Here is a 19,898-nt window from a genome sequence, read left to right on the forward strand (position 1 = left end):
TGTTGTTTTTGAATGAGCAGTGCAACAGTCTCTGCTTCCTCAGCATTTTTTGAATTTTGTTATTAAGCCACAGTGTGTCTTTTCCATCCTTAATTCATTTACTTGGCACATACCTCTTCAGAGTATTATTTACATTGTGTGTATGCTTTGCCCATAATTCCTCTGTGTTCATCATACTGGAACTAAATGATGTCATGTCATGTAAACAAATGCTTATCCGTTCTTTCTAGCAAAACTACTTTCATAGCCTTCTTGATGGATTCATTAACTTTAGTAACCATCTCACTATGATGACACCATGATCACTAATCCCTCTCTCTGTCAATAAGGTCAGGCCTGTTTGTTGCTACAAGGTCTAAAATATTTTCATTGTGTGTGGGCTGTCGCTGCTCAAGACAGTTTTAGGAAAACAAAACTACTTCATGAGAGCGTCCATAGGTACCACCCACAGTTACGTATGCAAACTGATGTGAACAGCTGGCTTTGGCCTTTACCATTTAACACAGTGACCAGTGCACCACAGATTCATAATTTTGTGTTTTTGTGTAACAGCTTAATCTTAAAAGCTTTAAAAAAAGTCAAGTCAAATTTTACTATTTTATGATAAATTTAGTTTGCAAATACATGCTTTAGTTTATCTTTTAATGCAACTTTGCCTTTTCAGGGTAAGAGTTGCCCATTACGGTAACAATGGGCAGCACCCAACAATTGTCACCCAGTCATCAGGAATTAAAAATATTGCACTGTTTAAGAATGAAGAGGTAAGGTATCATTTAATACATTTACATCTTGTAGTGCACCAACAATGGAAACTCCAGGTAGGAATGTAAACAATGTAGAAAAAGATACATTGCTACTTACCGTAAAGGTAACACACTTAGTTGTAGACAGGCACAATTGAAAAGACACACAAGCTTTCAGCCACAACCATCATTGGAAAAAGAGAAACACGCACCATTCATTCGCACAAGCAACCACACTTCATGCACACGTGATTGCCAACTCTGGCCTCTTGGGCCAGAATGGAGTTATCACATGGGGTGGTAGCAGCAATCTGGAGGGGGTGGGGAATGGGAAGGGATAGCAGCTTACTGGTAGGGCAAGAGGGGAGTGCTGTGTGGCAGGGTGTGCAGAGACTAGAATGCCAACAGGCACAGTACCAGGACATTGTGGGGCAGGGACGTGGGGGAAACAGAACGAAAAAGGAGAGGAGCAGGGAAATATGGGCAGATGCATTGGTAGAGCACTGCAAGCAAGGAGTGTAGGAGATGAGAATAGGAGATTAGAATGGAAGGGAGGTGATAGGGCAGAGGGGGTGGAAACTGTTGGGTGGCAGATTACCGTGAGTAGAGACTGGGATAGTTACAGAGTCAGAGAATGTTTTGTGATGATAACTCCCATCTGTGCAGTTCAGAAAAGCTGGTGGTAGAGGGCAGGATCCAGATGGTTTGCATAGTGAAGCAGCCATTGAAATCAGGGATGTTATGTTTAGCTGCCTGTTGTGCCACAGGATGGTCTACTTTGCTCGTAGCCACAGTTTGATGGTGGATGTTCATCCCGGTGGACAGCTGGTTGGTAGTCATAGCAATATACAAAGCTGTGCAATGTTTGCAGCAGAGCTGCTTTCACAGGTTGCCTGTGGCAAGACTGGAATAGAAAGTGCTGTGTTCATGTATTGGGCAGGTCTTGCACCTGGGTCTTCCACAAGGAGTTGGTATTGGAAGTGGCATAGGGATGAACTAGGATGTTAGGGAGATTGGGTGGGCAACAGAACACCCTGTTAGGTGGTGTGAGAAGGATCTCGGGTATGATGTCCCTCATTTCAGAGCATGATGATAAGTAATCAAAGCCCTGGCACTGGATGTGGTTCAGTTATTCCAGTCAAAGGTGGAATTGGGTAATGAAGGGGGCACTCCTTTGTGGCTAGTTCTTGGGGGTGGTGGGAGGATTGGGGGTGTGAGGGAAAATGGCATGGGAAATCTGTTTGTGGACTAGGTCTGTAGGATAGTGCCTGTCTGTGAAAATCTTGGTGAGACCCTTGGCATTCTGTGCAAGGGAGTTCTTGTCACTACAAATACACTGTCCCCACATAGCCAGGCTATATGGAGGGCCTTTTTGGTGCGAAAGGGGTGACAGCTGTCAAAATGCAGGTACTGTTGGTGGTTGGTGGGTTTAATATGGACAGAGGTGCAGATGCAGCCATCAGAGAGGAGGTGTTCAATGTTTAGGAAGGTGGCATTCTGGAGAAGGACCAGGTGAAGAGGGTGGGAGAGAAGGTGTTGAAGTAGTGGAGGTATCAAGATAGAGTATCTTGGCGGAGAGTCCACATCATGATGATGTCATCAGTTAACCTGAGCTAAGCTAGAGGTTTGACGTTTTGGGAGGCTGGGAAGGTCTCCTCTAGGTGGTCCTAAACTGGTTGGAATAAGAAAGTGCCATGTAGGTGCCCACAGCTGTAACATGGATTTGTTTGTATACCTTCCCTTCAAAGGAGAAGTAGTTGTGGGTTAGGATAAAGTTCATAAAGTGTATGAGGAATGAGGTGTGAAGTCTGAAGGATATTGGGAAAGTTAGTGTTCAATAGTGGCAAGACCATGGACGTGAAGGATGTTGGCGTATAGGGAGGTGGTGTCAACATTGACGAGTAGCGATCCAGGAGGTAAAGGGATGAGGATGGTGGAGAGTCGATGAAGGAAATGCTTGGGATCTTTGACGTGAGAGGCTAAATTATGGGCAGGCAGTTGGTTGTAGGTGTTGGTCAAATAGGGCCAAAAATCCTTCAGTTGGGCGCAATAACCAGCCATAATGGAGTGTTGGTGTTGGGTGCATGGGTTTTGGAGAGCAGGTAGAAGGTGGGTGTGTGGGGTTCATGGGGGTGTAGAGGGAAATAGATTCAGGGGAGAGGTTCTGGGAAGGACCCATGGCTTTATCACTATTGGACACTACCTTTTCCAATGTCCTTCAGCCTCGAAACTCACTACCTCATTCCTCACACACCTTTCTGACTTTATCCTAACCCACTAATACTTCTCCTTTGAAGTGAGGGTATACAAACAAATCAGTGAGATAGTCATGGGCACCCACATGGCACCTTCCTTCTTCAACCTATTTATGGGCCATCCGTAGGAGACCTTCCTAGCCTCCCAAAACATCAAATCCCCAGCCTGATTCAGACTCATTGATGATATCTTCATGATCTGGACTCAGGGCCAAGACACCATACCCTCATTCTTTCACAACCTCAACACCTTCACTCCCATCCACTTCAATTGGCACTCCTCAACCCTGTGTGCCTTGCTTCCTATACATTGACCTCCTCCTCTCTGATGGCTCCAATCCACACCTCTGTCTACGTTAAACCCACCAACCATCTGCATTTTGACAGCTGTCATCCCTTTCACGACGAAAAATTCCTCCCACACAGCCTGGCTACCCGGGAATGGCTCATCTGCACTGACAATTACTCCCTTGCCCAAAATGCTGAGAGTCTCTCCAAGACCTTCACAGACAGGCACCATCTCCCAGACCCAGTCCAGAAACAGATTACCCACACTATTTCCCGTCACACCCTCAATACTCCCACTACCCCCGAGAACCAGCTGCAAAGGAGTGCCCCCTTTGTTAACAAACACCACCCCCACCTGGAACAACTCAACCACATACTTTGCCAGAGCTTTGATTACCTATCATCATGCCCTAAAATGAGGGACATCCTATCTGAGATTTTTCCCACACCACGTAAAATGGTGTTCTGTCACTCATCCAACCTCCATAACATCCTAGTCCATCCCTATGCCAATCCCAACCACAGCCACTTGCCACAAGGATCATATCCCTGTGGAAGTTCCACATGCAAGACCTGCCCAACCCATTCACTCAGCACTTCCTATTCCAGTCTTGTCACAGGTTTATCGTACATCATCAGGGGCCTGTGAAAGCAGTCATGTCATTTACCAGCTCTGCCACAAACATTGCACAGCTTTGTATATTGCTATGACTACCAACCAACTGTCCACCAGGATGAACAGCCACCACCTAACTGTGGCTAAGGCAAAGTAGACCATCCTGTGGCACAACTGCGCCAGACACTTTGCATCCTGCCTATTTACATATCTCTGTATTTGAATATGCATGCCTAAAGCAGTTTCTTTGGCACTTCAGTGTATTTTCCATACAATTTGACAACATCATTTTTGCATCTATGATTGGCTGATTTGTCTTCATTTGTCGCCGGCAGTGGTTAGTGTGGTGTGCTGTGACTGTGCCTGTACCTGCTCTGTGCTGTGCTGTGTGCTTTCTGCCTGAATTCCAACAAAGCCTGGTATTGTTGCCCCTGTCCTGTGTTGTGTGCCAATGTGGCATGTATGACAGACCATTAGAACAGACACCGAGAGCCATAAGGACCATTGACGAGGCACCTAAGTGAAACAGCTAAGTGTATTAGATGCTTTAAGGTACAGCTGGGAATGTCAAAGGAGGTGAACTTGGTTTTGGACAGCAGTATGTCACGAACACCACCTTTGTTTGGTTGGAATCCCGGCAGAGAGCACACATGTGAGCACCCACAGCACCTGCAGAGATGACCTGGCCAACTGATAAAATATTGTAAGCAAAAAATAGAATCATTAACCCTTCTGGAAATCCAAAAACATTCTACAAATCAGTCGTGCTGAGAAATTTTCTAAAATCACAGATCTCACATAGAATCAGTCAAATGAAAGGGAGCTCATTTATCACTGACAATTTTTACAGGTTATAACTATGTTCCATATATAGACTCAGGTTCAGATAGTTGGCTTTTGTGATACTGCTCTGTCAATTAAGCTATTAGTATATACTTCATTTGCTGGCTTAAAGTTTCAGTCTGCCGTTAAGGCTGTTACAGTTACAGTCAGTGCAGGATACTCTTCATCAATCTGCACGGCTAACACATTTGGGAGAAAGGACTCTTGTGAGATCAGTGCATCCAAAAGCTATTCATAAGATTTTAAAAATCACCTCAAAAAATAGTTATGTAATTAATTTTTTATTTGCAGTCATGGTACACACTGAAATCATCACAACACAGTACTTTCCTAAATAAAATGGCACAACCCATAAACAAAGAGGAGTGTCGTGCAGTAATATATATATATATATATTTTTTTTTTTCTTTCCTGGTAGCAGTGAAAATGTTGCAGCTTTGGCAGGCCAATCCAAATGACTTCCATAGAGGTTTGTATTGGCCTGACATATCTGCAACATTTCTGCTGCTACCGAAAATGAATTATTGCATGATACTTCACTTTTCAGTGGGCTGTGCTATTTTGTTTTGGCTCCTCTACTGGCATGCTACTGTGCTGTGGTGCTGGGATATAACAGCAAACATACAAAAAATTAATTACATAACCCTAGTTTTTGGGTTTGCTAATTAAAACTTAATGAGTGAACACTGTGCTGAAGAGTGAAAGTTTAAATGCAGAAATCAAATGCAGGCTTTTTGTAAAAACTGTTCTCTCTCCTGTTGAACTTTAATGGTTCATTCAGTCCTGTGCTTGAAAGGATAAATCTGGATTCAGATACCAGCCTGGAGAACAGATAAATCTCTTAGGCAAGTCAGTTTCAATGAACTATTTGCTGGAAAGTCAAAATTAAAATTTCGGTGCAGAAGTCTTTTAGAAATTCCATTAAAAAAATAAGAAAGCCCATAAAATAAAATAAAAAGTATTGGAGACTTCTTATGTTAACAAAACGAAGTGGAGCCATCAGTGCCCCAAGGCTGTTTTCATCATCGTAGTACTGTATTAAACAATGTTCTATGAGAACAGTGCAAGACAAAAAATTAATATACTTCATTGGCACAAATCTGTTGTGCAACACTCTTATTTGAGAAACCGTCATTGAATTGCCCATATTAATTTCGGAATTAAATTATGTTATTCTTACTGGAATAATAGTTGAGCAAGGCATTGGAATTTTGTGTCGGAATGGGCCTCAATTTTGGAACACTGCATTCCGTTCACTGTAGCTCTTCAGAGAGTGTCACGTGGATCAGCTCAAATCGTCGCCCTGTCAGAATGCCTCTCTTGCTCTATTTGTGCTAACCATGTAGGTTGCCATGCCATCGTTAGGAGAAAGAAGACAACAGAGAATTAGTTAAAGGTTGTTTCACAGAATTTGTGTATTGTTATATCAAATGGCTGAACTAGTTGTTGTACGTGATGACTGTTGAACGTGATGACTGTTGAACACAAGTTAGTATGAGGGTCGTTCAGCAAATAATGCCCCACAATTTTTCTCTCATAACACATTTATTATTAAGAGTTAGAATTTGTGACAGTATCAGTTAACATTTCTTTCACATGTTTTACTTTTCTACACCTTATCCATCATGTTTTATGGCCTTGTGCCAGTATTGTGTGAGAGCATGTATTCCCTCTCTTCATTGACCTCAAGCTGCTGCAACAGTTAAATTGAAATAGCTCTCTCCCTCCCCCACTCCTTCTCCCTCCCCCCCCCCCCCCCCCCCCCGCCCCCCACCTTTCTTGGACATGTACTTCCAATGCTCATTTATAGCTGTAGAGAGTTGTGAGCATGCACCAGTCTGCACTAATAATGGCATCTTCACCATGTCAGGGGCAGTGGCTCTAACACTATGTCCTGAGTGTGGCTGTTTATGAAGTTCAGTTTCTGCAGTTCCCTTGTGCCTTATCTCTCTTCATTCATTGTTCAATAGCACTCCTATCGGCTGCATTATTACCATAAACTGCGCACAAACATTTATGGATGTTCACCATGGTTTCTTTTTCCCCAACTAGGAATTCAATTACAGCACAGTGCTTGTAACAAGTGTTGTGATTAGATGCCATTTTTGAGGTTCACTACAGCTTTGGCAACTGTAGGAATTGTTAGAAACTCTGCACACATGCAGAAGAAACATCAGATTTAAAGCCCCTAAAATGGTTTTCCTGTATACATTAATAGCTGGAAAAGGGCAGAGAGGGCATTATTTATTGAATAACCCTAGCATTCTGCCACTGTGTCATACTCATTAGAATTTATAGTCATAGCACTTCACATTATATGTTATTCATCAGTTGTTCAGTTTTAATCCCCAACAATAAGAGTTTTCGTTTCTCCTTTCTGTTATAGGTTGTAATAATGTGCCTTAGCAAGAAACTGAACTTCCCTCTAATGGTATCAGTGAACATGATTTCTGTGAAGCCTTCACCTGTCATTCTGCCTAATACTATGGAGAACAAAAGTATACAGTGTCCAGACATGATCTCTGATGATGCAGCACTAGACCAGGATGTAGTGGAGAATTTGATGTCAGAGAGCTTAGAACATATTTATACATCTTCCTGTATTACAAGCCGGGGAGATGGGATGTAATGGTACGCATATCTTTGACAAATATATAAAAGTATTTACATACTATTTAAGCTCTCAGTGCTGCAATTGATTGCATGAAGACAGAGAAAAATGTTGTACAAGTACTGTGTTCCAGCTGTGAAACAGTTGTAGCATTTTTCTATTATTACTATTATTGTTGTTGCTTGTAAGAAAATTGTAAAATAACACAAATGCGTACTAAAATATATTTATTTATTGTAGTTTGTGTGACTAAACTTCATGTACCCATTCTATTTATTTAACTCTTTATTTTGTATTTCATATTTATTTGGGAACTATATAATTGTGAAGAATTGTGCTGTGTTACTATTACAGTTTCACAACTAAAGTTACCTTTTTATTATTTATTCCAATGGATAATATGGTGCTAGGTTCAAAAAATGTTGTCACATTTATTTCTTTTTTCCATTCATAGAATTGGCATTTTGGCTGTATTTATCTGTTCATATGAGAATTCCTTTGAAGGTTAAGATTATGGAATCACTATACATGTTATGTGTCTTATGCTAGAGAGACAGGTATTGTTTGACAAATTTAGTTCCTTAATATATCAATGCAATTACAATGTTAATTAGATTGTGTACTTATATCCCCACTGAAAGTGTTACAGAGTCTTAGAAACACACTTATCATTTGCTGTCAAATGTATATGTACATATTTACATAGTCATGGGATCATATTAATGTATTTACTCGTGGAGCTTATTGGTTTTAAAACTGTTTAACATCTAGATTAAGACTGTGTAACTTAAGACATGGCATAGCATTCATATCTGGTGCTGTATAGTAGACTATGCTTTTTAATTAAATGTGCTGTTTGTTCATAGTGAAATGAATGCTATGTTAAAGGGACAATTCTAATAATCAGATTTTGGAGAGAGTGTCTGATACAAAGAGTTTTACATCAACTTTACAGAGACTGAGTGTATATTGTCATCATTCCATGTACATGACATCACATCGAAATTGTATATCTCTATGCTTAGTGCATGCATGCTAAAATAGTGGAATAGCCATTTGAACATATTATATGCATGACATGCACACACAAAAACTGGGCAAGAAACTTTCATATGTTATTTATTTACTGATATTTATTTGATATTTATAGAACAAAGTGACATACCTCATTTTTTGGCAAATGTTATTATTGAATTAAATAATGTTGAGAGATTTATCATACCCCAAGAACTGCCTGTGATTATTCATCTCACTGTCTTGTGATCCTCTCCTCTCTGTCCCTTTCTAATTTATGACTTGGCAATTATGCTTAATCAGTGAGCACTTCATTATGCCCTTTACATTTTGAGCAAATCTATGGCAGGGCATAGCACATATTGTTAATTACATCCAGTTGTTAAAAGGAACGTGTCATACATCTCTTTCCTACAGGTGTTCACATTAAATGAAGCTGCAATGGAAACTTGACGATGAATAACATATATTTCACTTCTGTGAAACTTCTAAATATCACTTGATAGCCAAATGATTGCATGATATGTTATTTAAACTTTGTTTGCTTTAGTATGAGTCACTGGACAATTTATTTTCTGCTTTTTTGCTAGAATTTGAATTACTTTTAGAGTGACGGGCATATTAATATTGCAGATATTCTCTGTGGTGCAAGCTGTTTCCATAATAATCAAGTGATTGCTGATCTGTGATTTTTTACACGTTGTTATTTTCTGAGGTTGTGGTCATATTTATGTTCTATATTTCTTAGACAGCTGTATACTGCATTGTAGCAAAATGCACAATACAATGTATATTTGTATAAATATTCGTATGAACATGTGTAAAAATACAAAAATCCACTTCTGTGGAATGATGAATTTTCTGTTAAGTGCAAAGCCTGAGAATAACAGACCAAAGAAAATATGTGGCAGTCATATTTTATTTGTGGTAACTATGCTTTTACTGTAGTATATGTAATCTGTTTGAAGTCAAATTAACTATGTATTGCTTCAAAAAGATGAAAAAAGAAAAGACTCACAACTCATTTATGTTTTTGTCAGATGAGGGTAGCTTATCTGCTTATGTTCAGTTGTACTATATACGAACACTTTCATACAAAAAATAGGAATAAAATGGTTAAATATTGCAAACTATTACGAGACAATGTTAAATATGTAAATCGACCTAAACCTTACACACAAGGCAGCTGAAACAAGTTACCTGACTATTACTCTTGTTTCAAAATACAGGAGTCTGATGCACAGATTGACACTTATAATTACTTGTAACTTGCTCAGATGAAATCAAATTCAGAAATTTGCATCTTTAGTGATTTTGTTTGACTGGCATATTTCTATGATGCCCAAAAAACAAAATTTACCAAGGACACAAGTACAGTAACTTGAGAAACCTTTTCTTACTACATTTGTGCATCTGTTAGCCCTGGTGCATTTGCCCTGGTGCATTTGCTTCTGTCTTAGCAATTTACTAAAAAGTTTTATTCTTTTATCTAGACATTTTAATGATTTTCTATATATCTGTGTTCCAAAAAAAGTCGTTATAACATCTAGTTTTAAGGAAGCTGCTGTTCGTAATTGTAATGAAGTATAACTAAAGTCATGATTTTCTGCTAAGTATAGAACAGAGATTCCTTCAGCCATCTCAGGAGAGGATAGGCTAAAGGAAATGAGATAATCTGAATAAAGGGGTTCAACGAATGTGGGGGAGATCACAAATGAAAGTCTAGCAACAGATGAGACCTAGAAGTTGAAGTGATGGCTGACAACTCCAAGAAGAGAAAAGTAGACTGAAATTAGAAGCATTGGTGAGCCAAAAATGGACAGCGTAGGAAACAAATTGAAACCTTGAACCTTCACCCCATTTCACAATTCTGACTCAGTAATATTGAAGTTTCATTTTGGTGGTTATTTTACTGATAGACAGTGGTTTTCTTGAGTTAGAATCTCTATTGTGTGGCTGACAGGGAAAAGAAAGAAGTGGGAACAGTTGAGGCAGTAATTTCTTTTTAGTAATCATGTTCCCTTAAGTTATTCTTAAATAACTGAAAACAGGCCAACTAAGGTCCACATCAAAAGAACTATTTATTTCCCATTTCCTGCACCCGTCTCTAAAACTCTTTTCTTCTCATAATAAGCTTGTTTTGTCTTACTCAGATCATTTGACTCCAGTTGTTTTTCTGTTTGTTTTGTGTTTCTGATACATTTGAATTTAATGGCTTCTAGTCTGAAGTAGTCTATGTTGAGTAAGGCCTTCTCTGCAATCTGAATTTCTTCTGATTCCCTTTTTGTTTTGCCTTTCCATCCATTTATTTCATCCTCTGTAGAGTGTAACCGTCTTTTCCCTGATCTCATCAGTTTCTCATCAGTTGTTTTAGGGCAGAATGAGTATATTTCCTTATTTGTTCTCAAAACTCAATTTCCATGTTTGTTCTTGATTGCACCTAATATTTTTTCCAAGATTCTCCTTTCTTTTCTATATCTTCTAGTGCCGTATTTCATCCAAACAGTAGTGATGTTTTCAAGCTGTAGACAACTTTCGTTTTACTACTGTATTATAATGTCTTAATTTAACCTCTTTAGAAAAACATTTTTTTATTCTACAGGTTTCTTGCTTTTATGTATGCCCTTTTATTTTTTTCAATTCCAATTTTAATTGCTTCTTTTCATTTCTTCTGTTTATATTATCACCCACAAATTTAAAGTTATCTGTTTTCTTGATATTGCTGTGCTTGGTTTTTAAAATTCTTGATGAGTTACTTTCATTGGTCATGTATTCTGCCTTTTCAAAAGGCATTTGCAGACTTCCCTTTTCAGCTGTCACCTTATGAGCTCTAATCGTTCTTTTTTTCGTGTGTTATTATCATTATGAGAGTGTGTGCGGTGGCCAAACAATTTATTGCTTCTCTCGGCCTACCCAGCTTTATGTAATTATTAACTTTTTGTTTTTATTCCTTTATTTTCCACTCCCTTATTAACTTTTACCATCAAAAAGTTGGATAATCATGGTGACAAACTGTCTGCTTGCCTCACTACTGATACAATTTGAAAGGTACTAGAAGTTGTTCCAAGAAATTTAACTTGTTTAAGTTTGCTTATATACTTCTGTAGTTTTCTTATCTACTGCAAATTCCTTCAAGGTTTTGAGTAGTAGTTGCTGTTTATCGAATCGTCAATCTTTTGAAAATCAACAAATATTAGCATTATCTTTTTATTTTGTATTTGCATGTACCTAATTATTTGTTTAAGGTTTAGAATTTTCTCTGGACAGGATCTGCTACTTCTAAATCCAGTTGGATACCATCCAATTTGTTTGTCTAATTGGGGATTTAATATGTTCAGAAGAGCTGCCAATAAGATTTTGTTTTCTAAGGGCAGAAATAAAATTCGTCTCTGTGAATATTAATATTTTTGGTCCCCCTTTTTATGAAATGGTTGCAGGGCCATTTAGAGAACATTTTTCCACACAAGCGACTTCCCTTTTGGCACCTTCCCCCTTTTTCCTTGAACATTTTTGTCCAAGTCATCTTATGCTACTAATTGTGGTGTGCACCGTGTACAGCATGGCGCCACCACTACTAATTGTAATATGCCCTATATATAAATCTTACAGTTAGGGAACCCCTCTCAGCTTGGTGCCCCCAAGCAGTGGTTTGTGTCAATTGGGCCTTTAACCAGCCCTGAGTGGGTGAATTAACAAAACTGTACAGTTTCCTAGAGCTGGTGTACCAGACCTTATATGGTTTTCCTTTTGTAATTGTGAGACTTAGATCTCCATTCACTTTTGGAATTTTTGCTGTGAGGCCATCTTCATCTGGGATTTTGTTGTGTTGTAATTGTTTGCTGTAATTTTAAGGTGACTGCTGGGCATTTAATGCAACAATTGCTATTTCACAAACTGATGTTCCTCTCATGCTGCAGGAGCAAATCAGTTTATATTTCAATGTATTTAAGTACTAAGAAGCCCTGGATTTTACAGTTTGCATTGATACTGGTGTGTATTTTAGTCAATATCAAATGAGAGGTGAAGCCTCACAAATACTTAACCTTATAAGTTTATTTTAGTACCTGCAGTTTGATAGCTTTGAATTTTCATTTGCAATATTGTCATGAAATTCCATTTGCTTGGTGCCTTTTTTTTCCCCCAGGTTAATAGCTTTTCAAATATGCTGCCAGTAGATTGCAGCTTTCTTCTTCATTGCTTTGTAGTAGTTTTCTATTTTATTTCCTGAAGCATAGTGATTGCATATTGTACTCGGAGATACAGTTCTTGATTATTTTGTAACAGTCTCTTCTATTATACTTTTTAATGTGCTAGTCTGGAGTTTCAAGCTTCTCCTTTTCAAAGCCCCTCTTTTGCACCCTAATAATTTTATCTCATTGCTTCTAATTCAACTGATATATTCTCCAATTACTGCCTGTTTTCATGCTATACAGTTCATTCCAAACTATATTTTTTTTGTCCAAGTGCTTCTTCACATTTGTTATTCCACCAGCTGTGCTTTCATTGCTTGTTCTCTGGAGCAAATGCAATATGTTAATTTATTCTTCAGTTGCATTTGCACATTTTAAATTAAATGACATGTTTCGATTTCTCTGGATCATCTCCAGATCTAATTTCATCAGCAAACTGCCTTGCCTATGTCAGAACCTCATATAGCACAGTATTCTGTGACTTTCTGACACAGACAAAGGTTGCTGATGCAACTACTTAGATCTGAAAATGAGCTAGAGAGATTGAAACATGTCATGTATTAAAAATGTGCAGCTGAGACTGAAGAATAAATTATTGTTTTAATTATCAATACAGTTGCAGATTCTGCTGGGACAAATATGTCGGCTGTAATAATTAATTATTTCTGTAAAGTTGTTGACATTAATACTCACTTCCTTCAGCATCCATTGAAAATCACATTCCTTTTCCCTCGAAGTTTCATTAGTAGTTACCTTAGTTATACTGGTGTGTTTCATTATTTTGTGTTTTGGAATAAATTTCATGTGGATTGCAGTTGGGTAGGATCTGACTTGCCTTCCATTTCCTTTTTTCATTGCTTTCCAGTAGCAATTAAAAAGTAATCTTTCTGCTCTGCACATGTTACTGTTTCTTCACTTCCAAGTGTTAAACTTATAGATAATTTTATGTTTGCTCTGTTTCTAATTTTTCCCATGTATAAGATACTCTCTATAGTTTACTTTTACAAACAAGATTATATTAAGAAAATAGAGATTTTTTTCCCCACTAAAAGTTATGGTAGCTCTTTTGTGACACCAAGTAGCTCTTGCAGAGAGAGTCTTCCTCCCCCACAATATCTACCCATAAATTTCCCATTAATATGATACATCTTAAATTGCACTATTTGAATTTGTGCAAAAAAAGGACGTGTTATGTAAGTAATATAGTACATATTTTTCATAATGATCCTTTTAGTTGGGCCCAAGTTATTCTGTGACTCAATGTCAGAAAGGTTTGTTATGCTCAGAACTGCAAGTAAAGGACTTAATACATTACTGTGACATTGGTACTTCCCCCATCCCCCTTCCAGGCAATGGAACACTGCAGAATGTAAATGCAACCGCATTAAGTGCTACAAATAATGGGACAAGTGTGTATAAGAGATCATATTTTCTTCATTCTTTGACTTTAAGAAAAAGGAGGCAACCAAAAATTCTCTCGTATTTACATTTCCGGAGGGGGGGGGGGGGGGGGGGGAAAGAAACAATGCTATTATAAAATTTTCTTCCAAATCTATCAGTACATTTCTTCATGTTCTTCATCCTTCAACATTTTATGACAAGTTTATGTGATGTTTAATTTTGTTAATATGATATAAAGTGATTAACTATTAACATTACAGAGAGGAGGGCAAGGGGGGGGGGGGGGGGGGGCTGAGTGTCTAAAGGGGGCAGAAAAGTAGTTTGATAAGGTAAACATAGTGAGATAAGAGAAGGGATGTATTGTTGCACAACTGATTATTTGTAAAAATTAAAGTTCATTAAAGTGATTTCACAGTATGTAAAACAGTATGTAAAACTAAATTAGTTAATGTAATTTACCTGACATTTGTTGCAAATCCTGGTATAAACAATATGTAATGTAATGGGAAAAAATGAATCTCACAAGACTGAATGTTCGCTACTTTTCAGAAGTATAATCAAGTGTATGGTCATGATTATTGTTTTTAACTTCCTTAAAGTATGGTACTCGGTTAAGGTGACTGCTGGGCATTTAATGCAACAATTGCTATTTCACAAACTGATGTTTCTCTCATGCTGCAGGAGCAAATCAGTTTATATTTCAATGTATTTAAGTACTAAGAAGCCCTGGATTTTACAGTTTGCATTGATACTGGTGTGTATTTTAGTCAATATCAAATGAGAGGTGAAGCCTCACAAATACTTAACCTTATAAGTTTATTTTAGTACCTGCAGTCAATGCACAAATTGTATAAACTTATGTAAGGATCTGTACCTGTGAAAACTAATTACATTATTTTTTCAGTTTCTGGGAAGGAATAAATAAATTTTTGTGGAAGTTTGTCTGAAATACATCTTTTCTATTTATTGTAGATACCAGCAACTTATAAAACAATCTGTCAGAGGTGGCTGTAGAGTTATCTAATAATTAATACTGAAATTTGTAATCCCCTGGGCAGCTGTGTAATAAATGTCTTTCAAGGACATAATATATTTATGTAACCAGCTTCACTGCAATGAATATTTTAACTATAGACCTATTCAGCTGTACAGCCATCATCAGGTTGTCAGTAGTAGGAAATCTTATAAATTTTTGTACGTTTGTGGTATTACATGCAAGTTATTTATGAATAATGTAATTTTACATATTTTATCAAGTCCATGAAATATCATTGTTCCTTTTGGTATTTGTTACCGATTATTACTGCCACATTAACGTAAAATATAATCAGCAACAAATAGACAGCAACAGAAACAATGATACTTCATGGAAGTGAGGACTTGAAAACATATGTAAAGTAATAATATTCATAAGTAACTTACACATAATACAACAAATGTATCAAAATTTATGAGATGTTCTATATCGATAACCTGACTGTATAGCTGAAATGGCCTATAGTTCAAATAAAAATAATCTTCATTGCAGTGTAACTGATTATGTAAATATATCTAAAAACAAAGATGATGTGACTTACCAAACAAAAGCGCTGGCAGGTTGATACACACACAAACATACACACAAAATTCAAGCTTTCGCAACCAACACACACACACACACATCCCGTATGTGTGTGTGTGTGCGCGAGTGTACACCTGTCCTTTTTTTCCCCTAAGGTAAGTCTTTCCGCTCCCGGGATTGGAATGACTCCTTACTCTCTCCCTTAAAACCCACATCCTTGCGTCTTTCCCTCTCCTTTCCTCTTTCCTGATGAAGCAACCGTTGGTTGCGAAAGCTTGAATTTTGTGTGTATGTTTGTGTGTCTATCAACCTGCCAGCACTTTCGTCTGGTAAGTCACATCATCTTTGTATTTAGATATATTTTTCCCACATGGAATGTTTCCCTCTATTATATTCATATGATTATGTAAATATATTAAATTAATACTGAAGCACAATATGTTTTCTAACGTATATGAGATACTATAGCTTTATACATCATGAAGCACAACTTTCATTTTAAAAACTGCTGTTTCCAAATGGTAATTTTGTTTTCACTAGAATGAAGTAACATTCTCTTCACAACATTCTAAAAATGTACAATTTTTAAATTCTGCAAATGTTTTTCAGCTGCTACTACTACCAGTAGATGTATGTTTCAGGTACTGCTGCCCATATCAATGGGGGCAAAAGAAAAAAAAAAGGCAATTTCTGTCATGCTGCTATAACTGTGTGTTGGAATAATCTTGAAACTTTTGTCAGTACTGTCTTTCTCATCTTTGTTTTTAATGTCTTGAAACAGAACACTGGTACCACTTGCACAATACATAAGTGAATCAAAGCTAATGCCTTGACATTAATAAGACTCAAAATATATCTTTTTTTTTTCAAAACTATTGCGTATGCGTGTTTGGGGCTGTCTCTGCATCAACATGAACTAATAAATATGAAATGGCCATTTTGTAAGAGAGTCCATCACCACAGTTATTGAGTGTAATTTTGTCAAAATGAAAAACAATCTATTTTTTTGCTATATAGAATATATTTTATTTTTGTTCAAATTCAAGCCTGACTATTAAGTCTAACATAACGACCAAATACATTGAGCTCTTAAATTAAAAAGTGCTCCTTTAGAAATTATGAGAGTGTGTTTTTTGTGAATTAATTTCTGATAAATTTTAGTAAACTACCATATACCTGAGCTTTTGATTTAATATTGGTTCATGATTTTTGCAATCAGTTTCCACATATTGGCTTCCTGTTTCTTACATATTATTTTTGATTATTTCCTTATTTTCTGTACATACCACACAAACAATCTCTTTCACATCAAACACTTTATTTTAAAGTTGAATACATGATATGTCTGGTGTGTGTGCTCTTTTAGAGCTGAGATTTCGGTGCTATGGCAGAATATAATATAGGTTTGGCTTAGAAAAATTGCTGCAAATTAGAGCAGAAAATATATGTTCACAGGGACAATAGGACTCAAAGAGGAAAGTTACAGAGAAGAAAAACAAAAGTAATACAAGAGTAAAGGAAAGGTAGACGCTAGATGGGAGCATAAAGAGAGAGATTGCAACCTTTTGAACATCACACATGTTTGGAGGGTGCCTTACAAGATGAACAGGCACACCATGCAGGAATTGCTATAAAACATGCAAAGAATAGGTCTTCACCATTTGCTGCAATATAAATTAGAGCATTGTTATGTTTAAAAACAGATCTTAGGAATGCACTAAAGGAAAGTTACCACACTGAACAGGTCCCTATGTTGAAGTTTCTGTGGAAACAAGTGTAATCTGGCACTGACATTTCCCCATTCAAACTGTGCTTGTAAGAGACACGAAAAAGAATTTAGAACATTTACTTTTCTTGTCTTATACGTCTATCAATGTCTATAGCATCTTACAGCTTCACTTCGAAAGTAGAGGTGTAGAGAGAGAGAGAGAGAGAGAGACCATCTTGGAATTGCATATTTATTATTAATTGCATACTGGCATCACTGCTACAGCATTCTATTTTTACATAAAACTGATCCAATACTTTAGACCTTCTTTTGGGAATAGGGCAGTGGGCCATGGCAAACCAGGCACCTGAATATTACTGGAACATCAAATTTTTTAGGGCATCTTATGATGTGCTGACTCATGGTATCAATACGACACCCTTTTGACTGACATGCAACTTGCCGGGAGGTTGGTAGATATGGTTATAGTCTTTGTTATTGTGAGGGAGAACTGGAAAGTAATGCATAATTTGTTTCCCCCTGGTACTGCAAAGGAAAGTTGAAATTTCATGACAAAATAATTTGAAGTTTGATAGAGCATATTTTGTTTTTGTGTGCAGCTCTAATGGGAGAAACCTGAACTATGAAACAAACATGGTGTGCATGATATTGCCAGCAACTTGTAAAGAGCAGCAAAATGTAGTTAGATATTTGTGGGCTAAAAGGCATAAACTGAGTGAAATTCACAGGGACATGTGTGGCATGCATGGGGATGACTGTATGGACCATAGGAATGTCTCCAAGCGGTGTGCATTCTTCCAAAACGGCCTTGTGAACCATAGTGATTCACCATGCTCTAGGTGGCCAGTAACAGCTGCAACCCCGCAGAATATCAGAGCCATTGAGGCAGCAATTTTGAATGATCAGTCTGTGCAAGTGCGAACCTTATGGCAGTAGTTCAACATTTCCTGTGATGCAGTGTGTGATATTGTTCATGACATGTTGAAATTTCATAAAATTTGTGCTCGATGGGTGCCTAAGAACCTGACAGACAACCACAAGAGCCAGCAAATGATGACAAGCTTGGATCACTTAATGCGTTACGCTGCAGAAGGGCATGACTTTCTGAAAGGAATCATCGCTGGTGATGAGTTGTGGGTGTACCACTACATGCCCAAAAACAAGCTTGCCTCTAAGGAGTGGAAACGTGCTGGTACAGTACAAAAAAGTACAGTACAAAAAAGATTCAAAGTGACCCAATCTGCTAGGAAAGTGCTTATGCAGGGTTCTGGGATATGCACAGTGTGTTACTGGTGGACTTGGCTGAATGAGGGGCCACTGTGAATGCTGCAGCCTACATTAAAACTTTGGTTAATTTGCATCAAGTCGTTCATGACAAATGCCACAACATTAATGTTGATGATGTCATGACAATGCTCACCCCCACGTTGCTGCTCCTGTTCATGAAAAAATTAATAAATTTGGGTGAGAGGTGCTCCAGCATCCACCATACAGTCCAGACCTTGCACTGTCTGTTTGGTTCCATGAAGAAATTCATGGTGGCCAACACTTTGCGACAGATGCAGAAGGGAAATCAGCAGTCCGTAGATGGCTATACTCCAACCAAACAGATTTCTATGGACAGGGTATATTGAAACTGGTACCACGATGGGAGAAATGTGATGTAAATTCATTTATGATTTTTGGTGGTAAAATTGTTGAGCACTACTTTCTAGTTTTGCTCGTAGCTATGGCTCACGGACTGTCAATGGGTAACCACAAAATGTTATAGGTTATTTGCAGCTACCAAAGGCAAAATTTAAAATTATACGAATATAGGATTGTGTAAACTCAAACCAAATGAATCCCCGGTATGGCAGTTTATTCAGTCAACACAAAACAAAACCAAACTGCTGGTGAGTCCATCATTGTGGGCATAGAAACCAATAATTATGAAAGCAGTTGTGTGTGAGCACATCACCAATGGCTGACTACTGAAACTGAATGGCTTTTGCTGGTTAATTAGAATAATGAAAAATGTTCAACACTTGAGATCAGCAAGTATACTATGTATAAAACAAAACAAAATATACCATAGTTGGCAACATAACACAGAAGATGGAGCTGATGTTTACTGCCATACACTGATGTCCAAAATTAAAGCAACAAAAGAAAATTTTGCAAAGTTGCATTTATTTTTCCACAAATGGTGTAAACAGGTGATACTACAGTATAAACAATGTTAAGAATACAGAACACAAATGACTGCAACATGCATGACAGTAGACAAAAGTTCTTCATTTTTTCCAATTTCACGGTTTTGCACACACATTCTGAAACTGTTTAATGTGCTCAGTATCAGACGTGATCACCTCTGGCAGCAATACAGGGATGGCAATGACAGGACATTCTGGGGATGATGTCATCATTCTCCTGTTGAAACTGTGTTGAGAAAGTTGGTGACTATGTAGAAAAGTAGATGAAAGATGTAAATTCTTTGTGATTTTGTTAAACTTTTTGGTAGTAAAATTGTTGAGCGCTACTTTCCATCTTCCCTCATAGCTACGGCTGTCGCAGTCTTGGATAGTGGCTGGTGGATGCTGACATGATGCAACACATCTCCCAAGTGCATCCCAGATAGGCTCTATGAGATTCAAATTGGGAAAGC

The 19,898-nt window shown here is 37.7% G+C and overlaps 1 protein-coding gene across 1 annotated transcript in view; it reads left to right on the forward strand.

The window, feature by feature from the left end:
* LOC126190675 (protein germ cell-less) overlaps window positions 1-10,721 on the forward strand; it is a 107,806-nt gene extending 97,085 nt beyond the window's left edge. The window contains exons 9-10 of the mRNA XM_049931132.1: window positions 665-761; window positions 7,132-10,721. Of these exons, the coding sequence (XP_049787089.1) occupies window positions 665-761; window positions 7,132-7,374 (340 nt within the window). The 3' untranslated portion in view covers window positions 7,375-10,721. The remainder of the gene's footprint in view (window positions 1-664; window positions 762-7,131) is intronic.
* Window positions 10,722-19,898: the final 9,177 nt, after the last annotated feature.

This window comes from Schistocerca cancellata, chromosome 1 (genome assembly GCF_023864275.1).
Source record: "Schistocerca cancellata isolate TAMUIC-IGC-003103 chromosome 1, iqSchCanc2.1, whole genome shotgun sequence".
Lineage (NCBI taxonomy): Eukaryota > Metazoa > Arthropoda > Insecta > Orthoptera > Acrididae > Schistocerca > Schistocerca cancellata.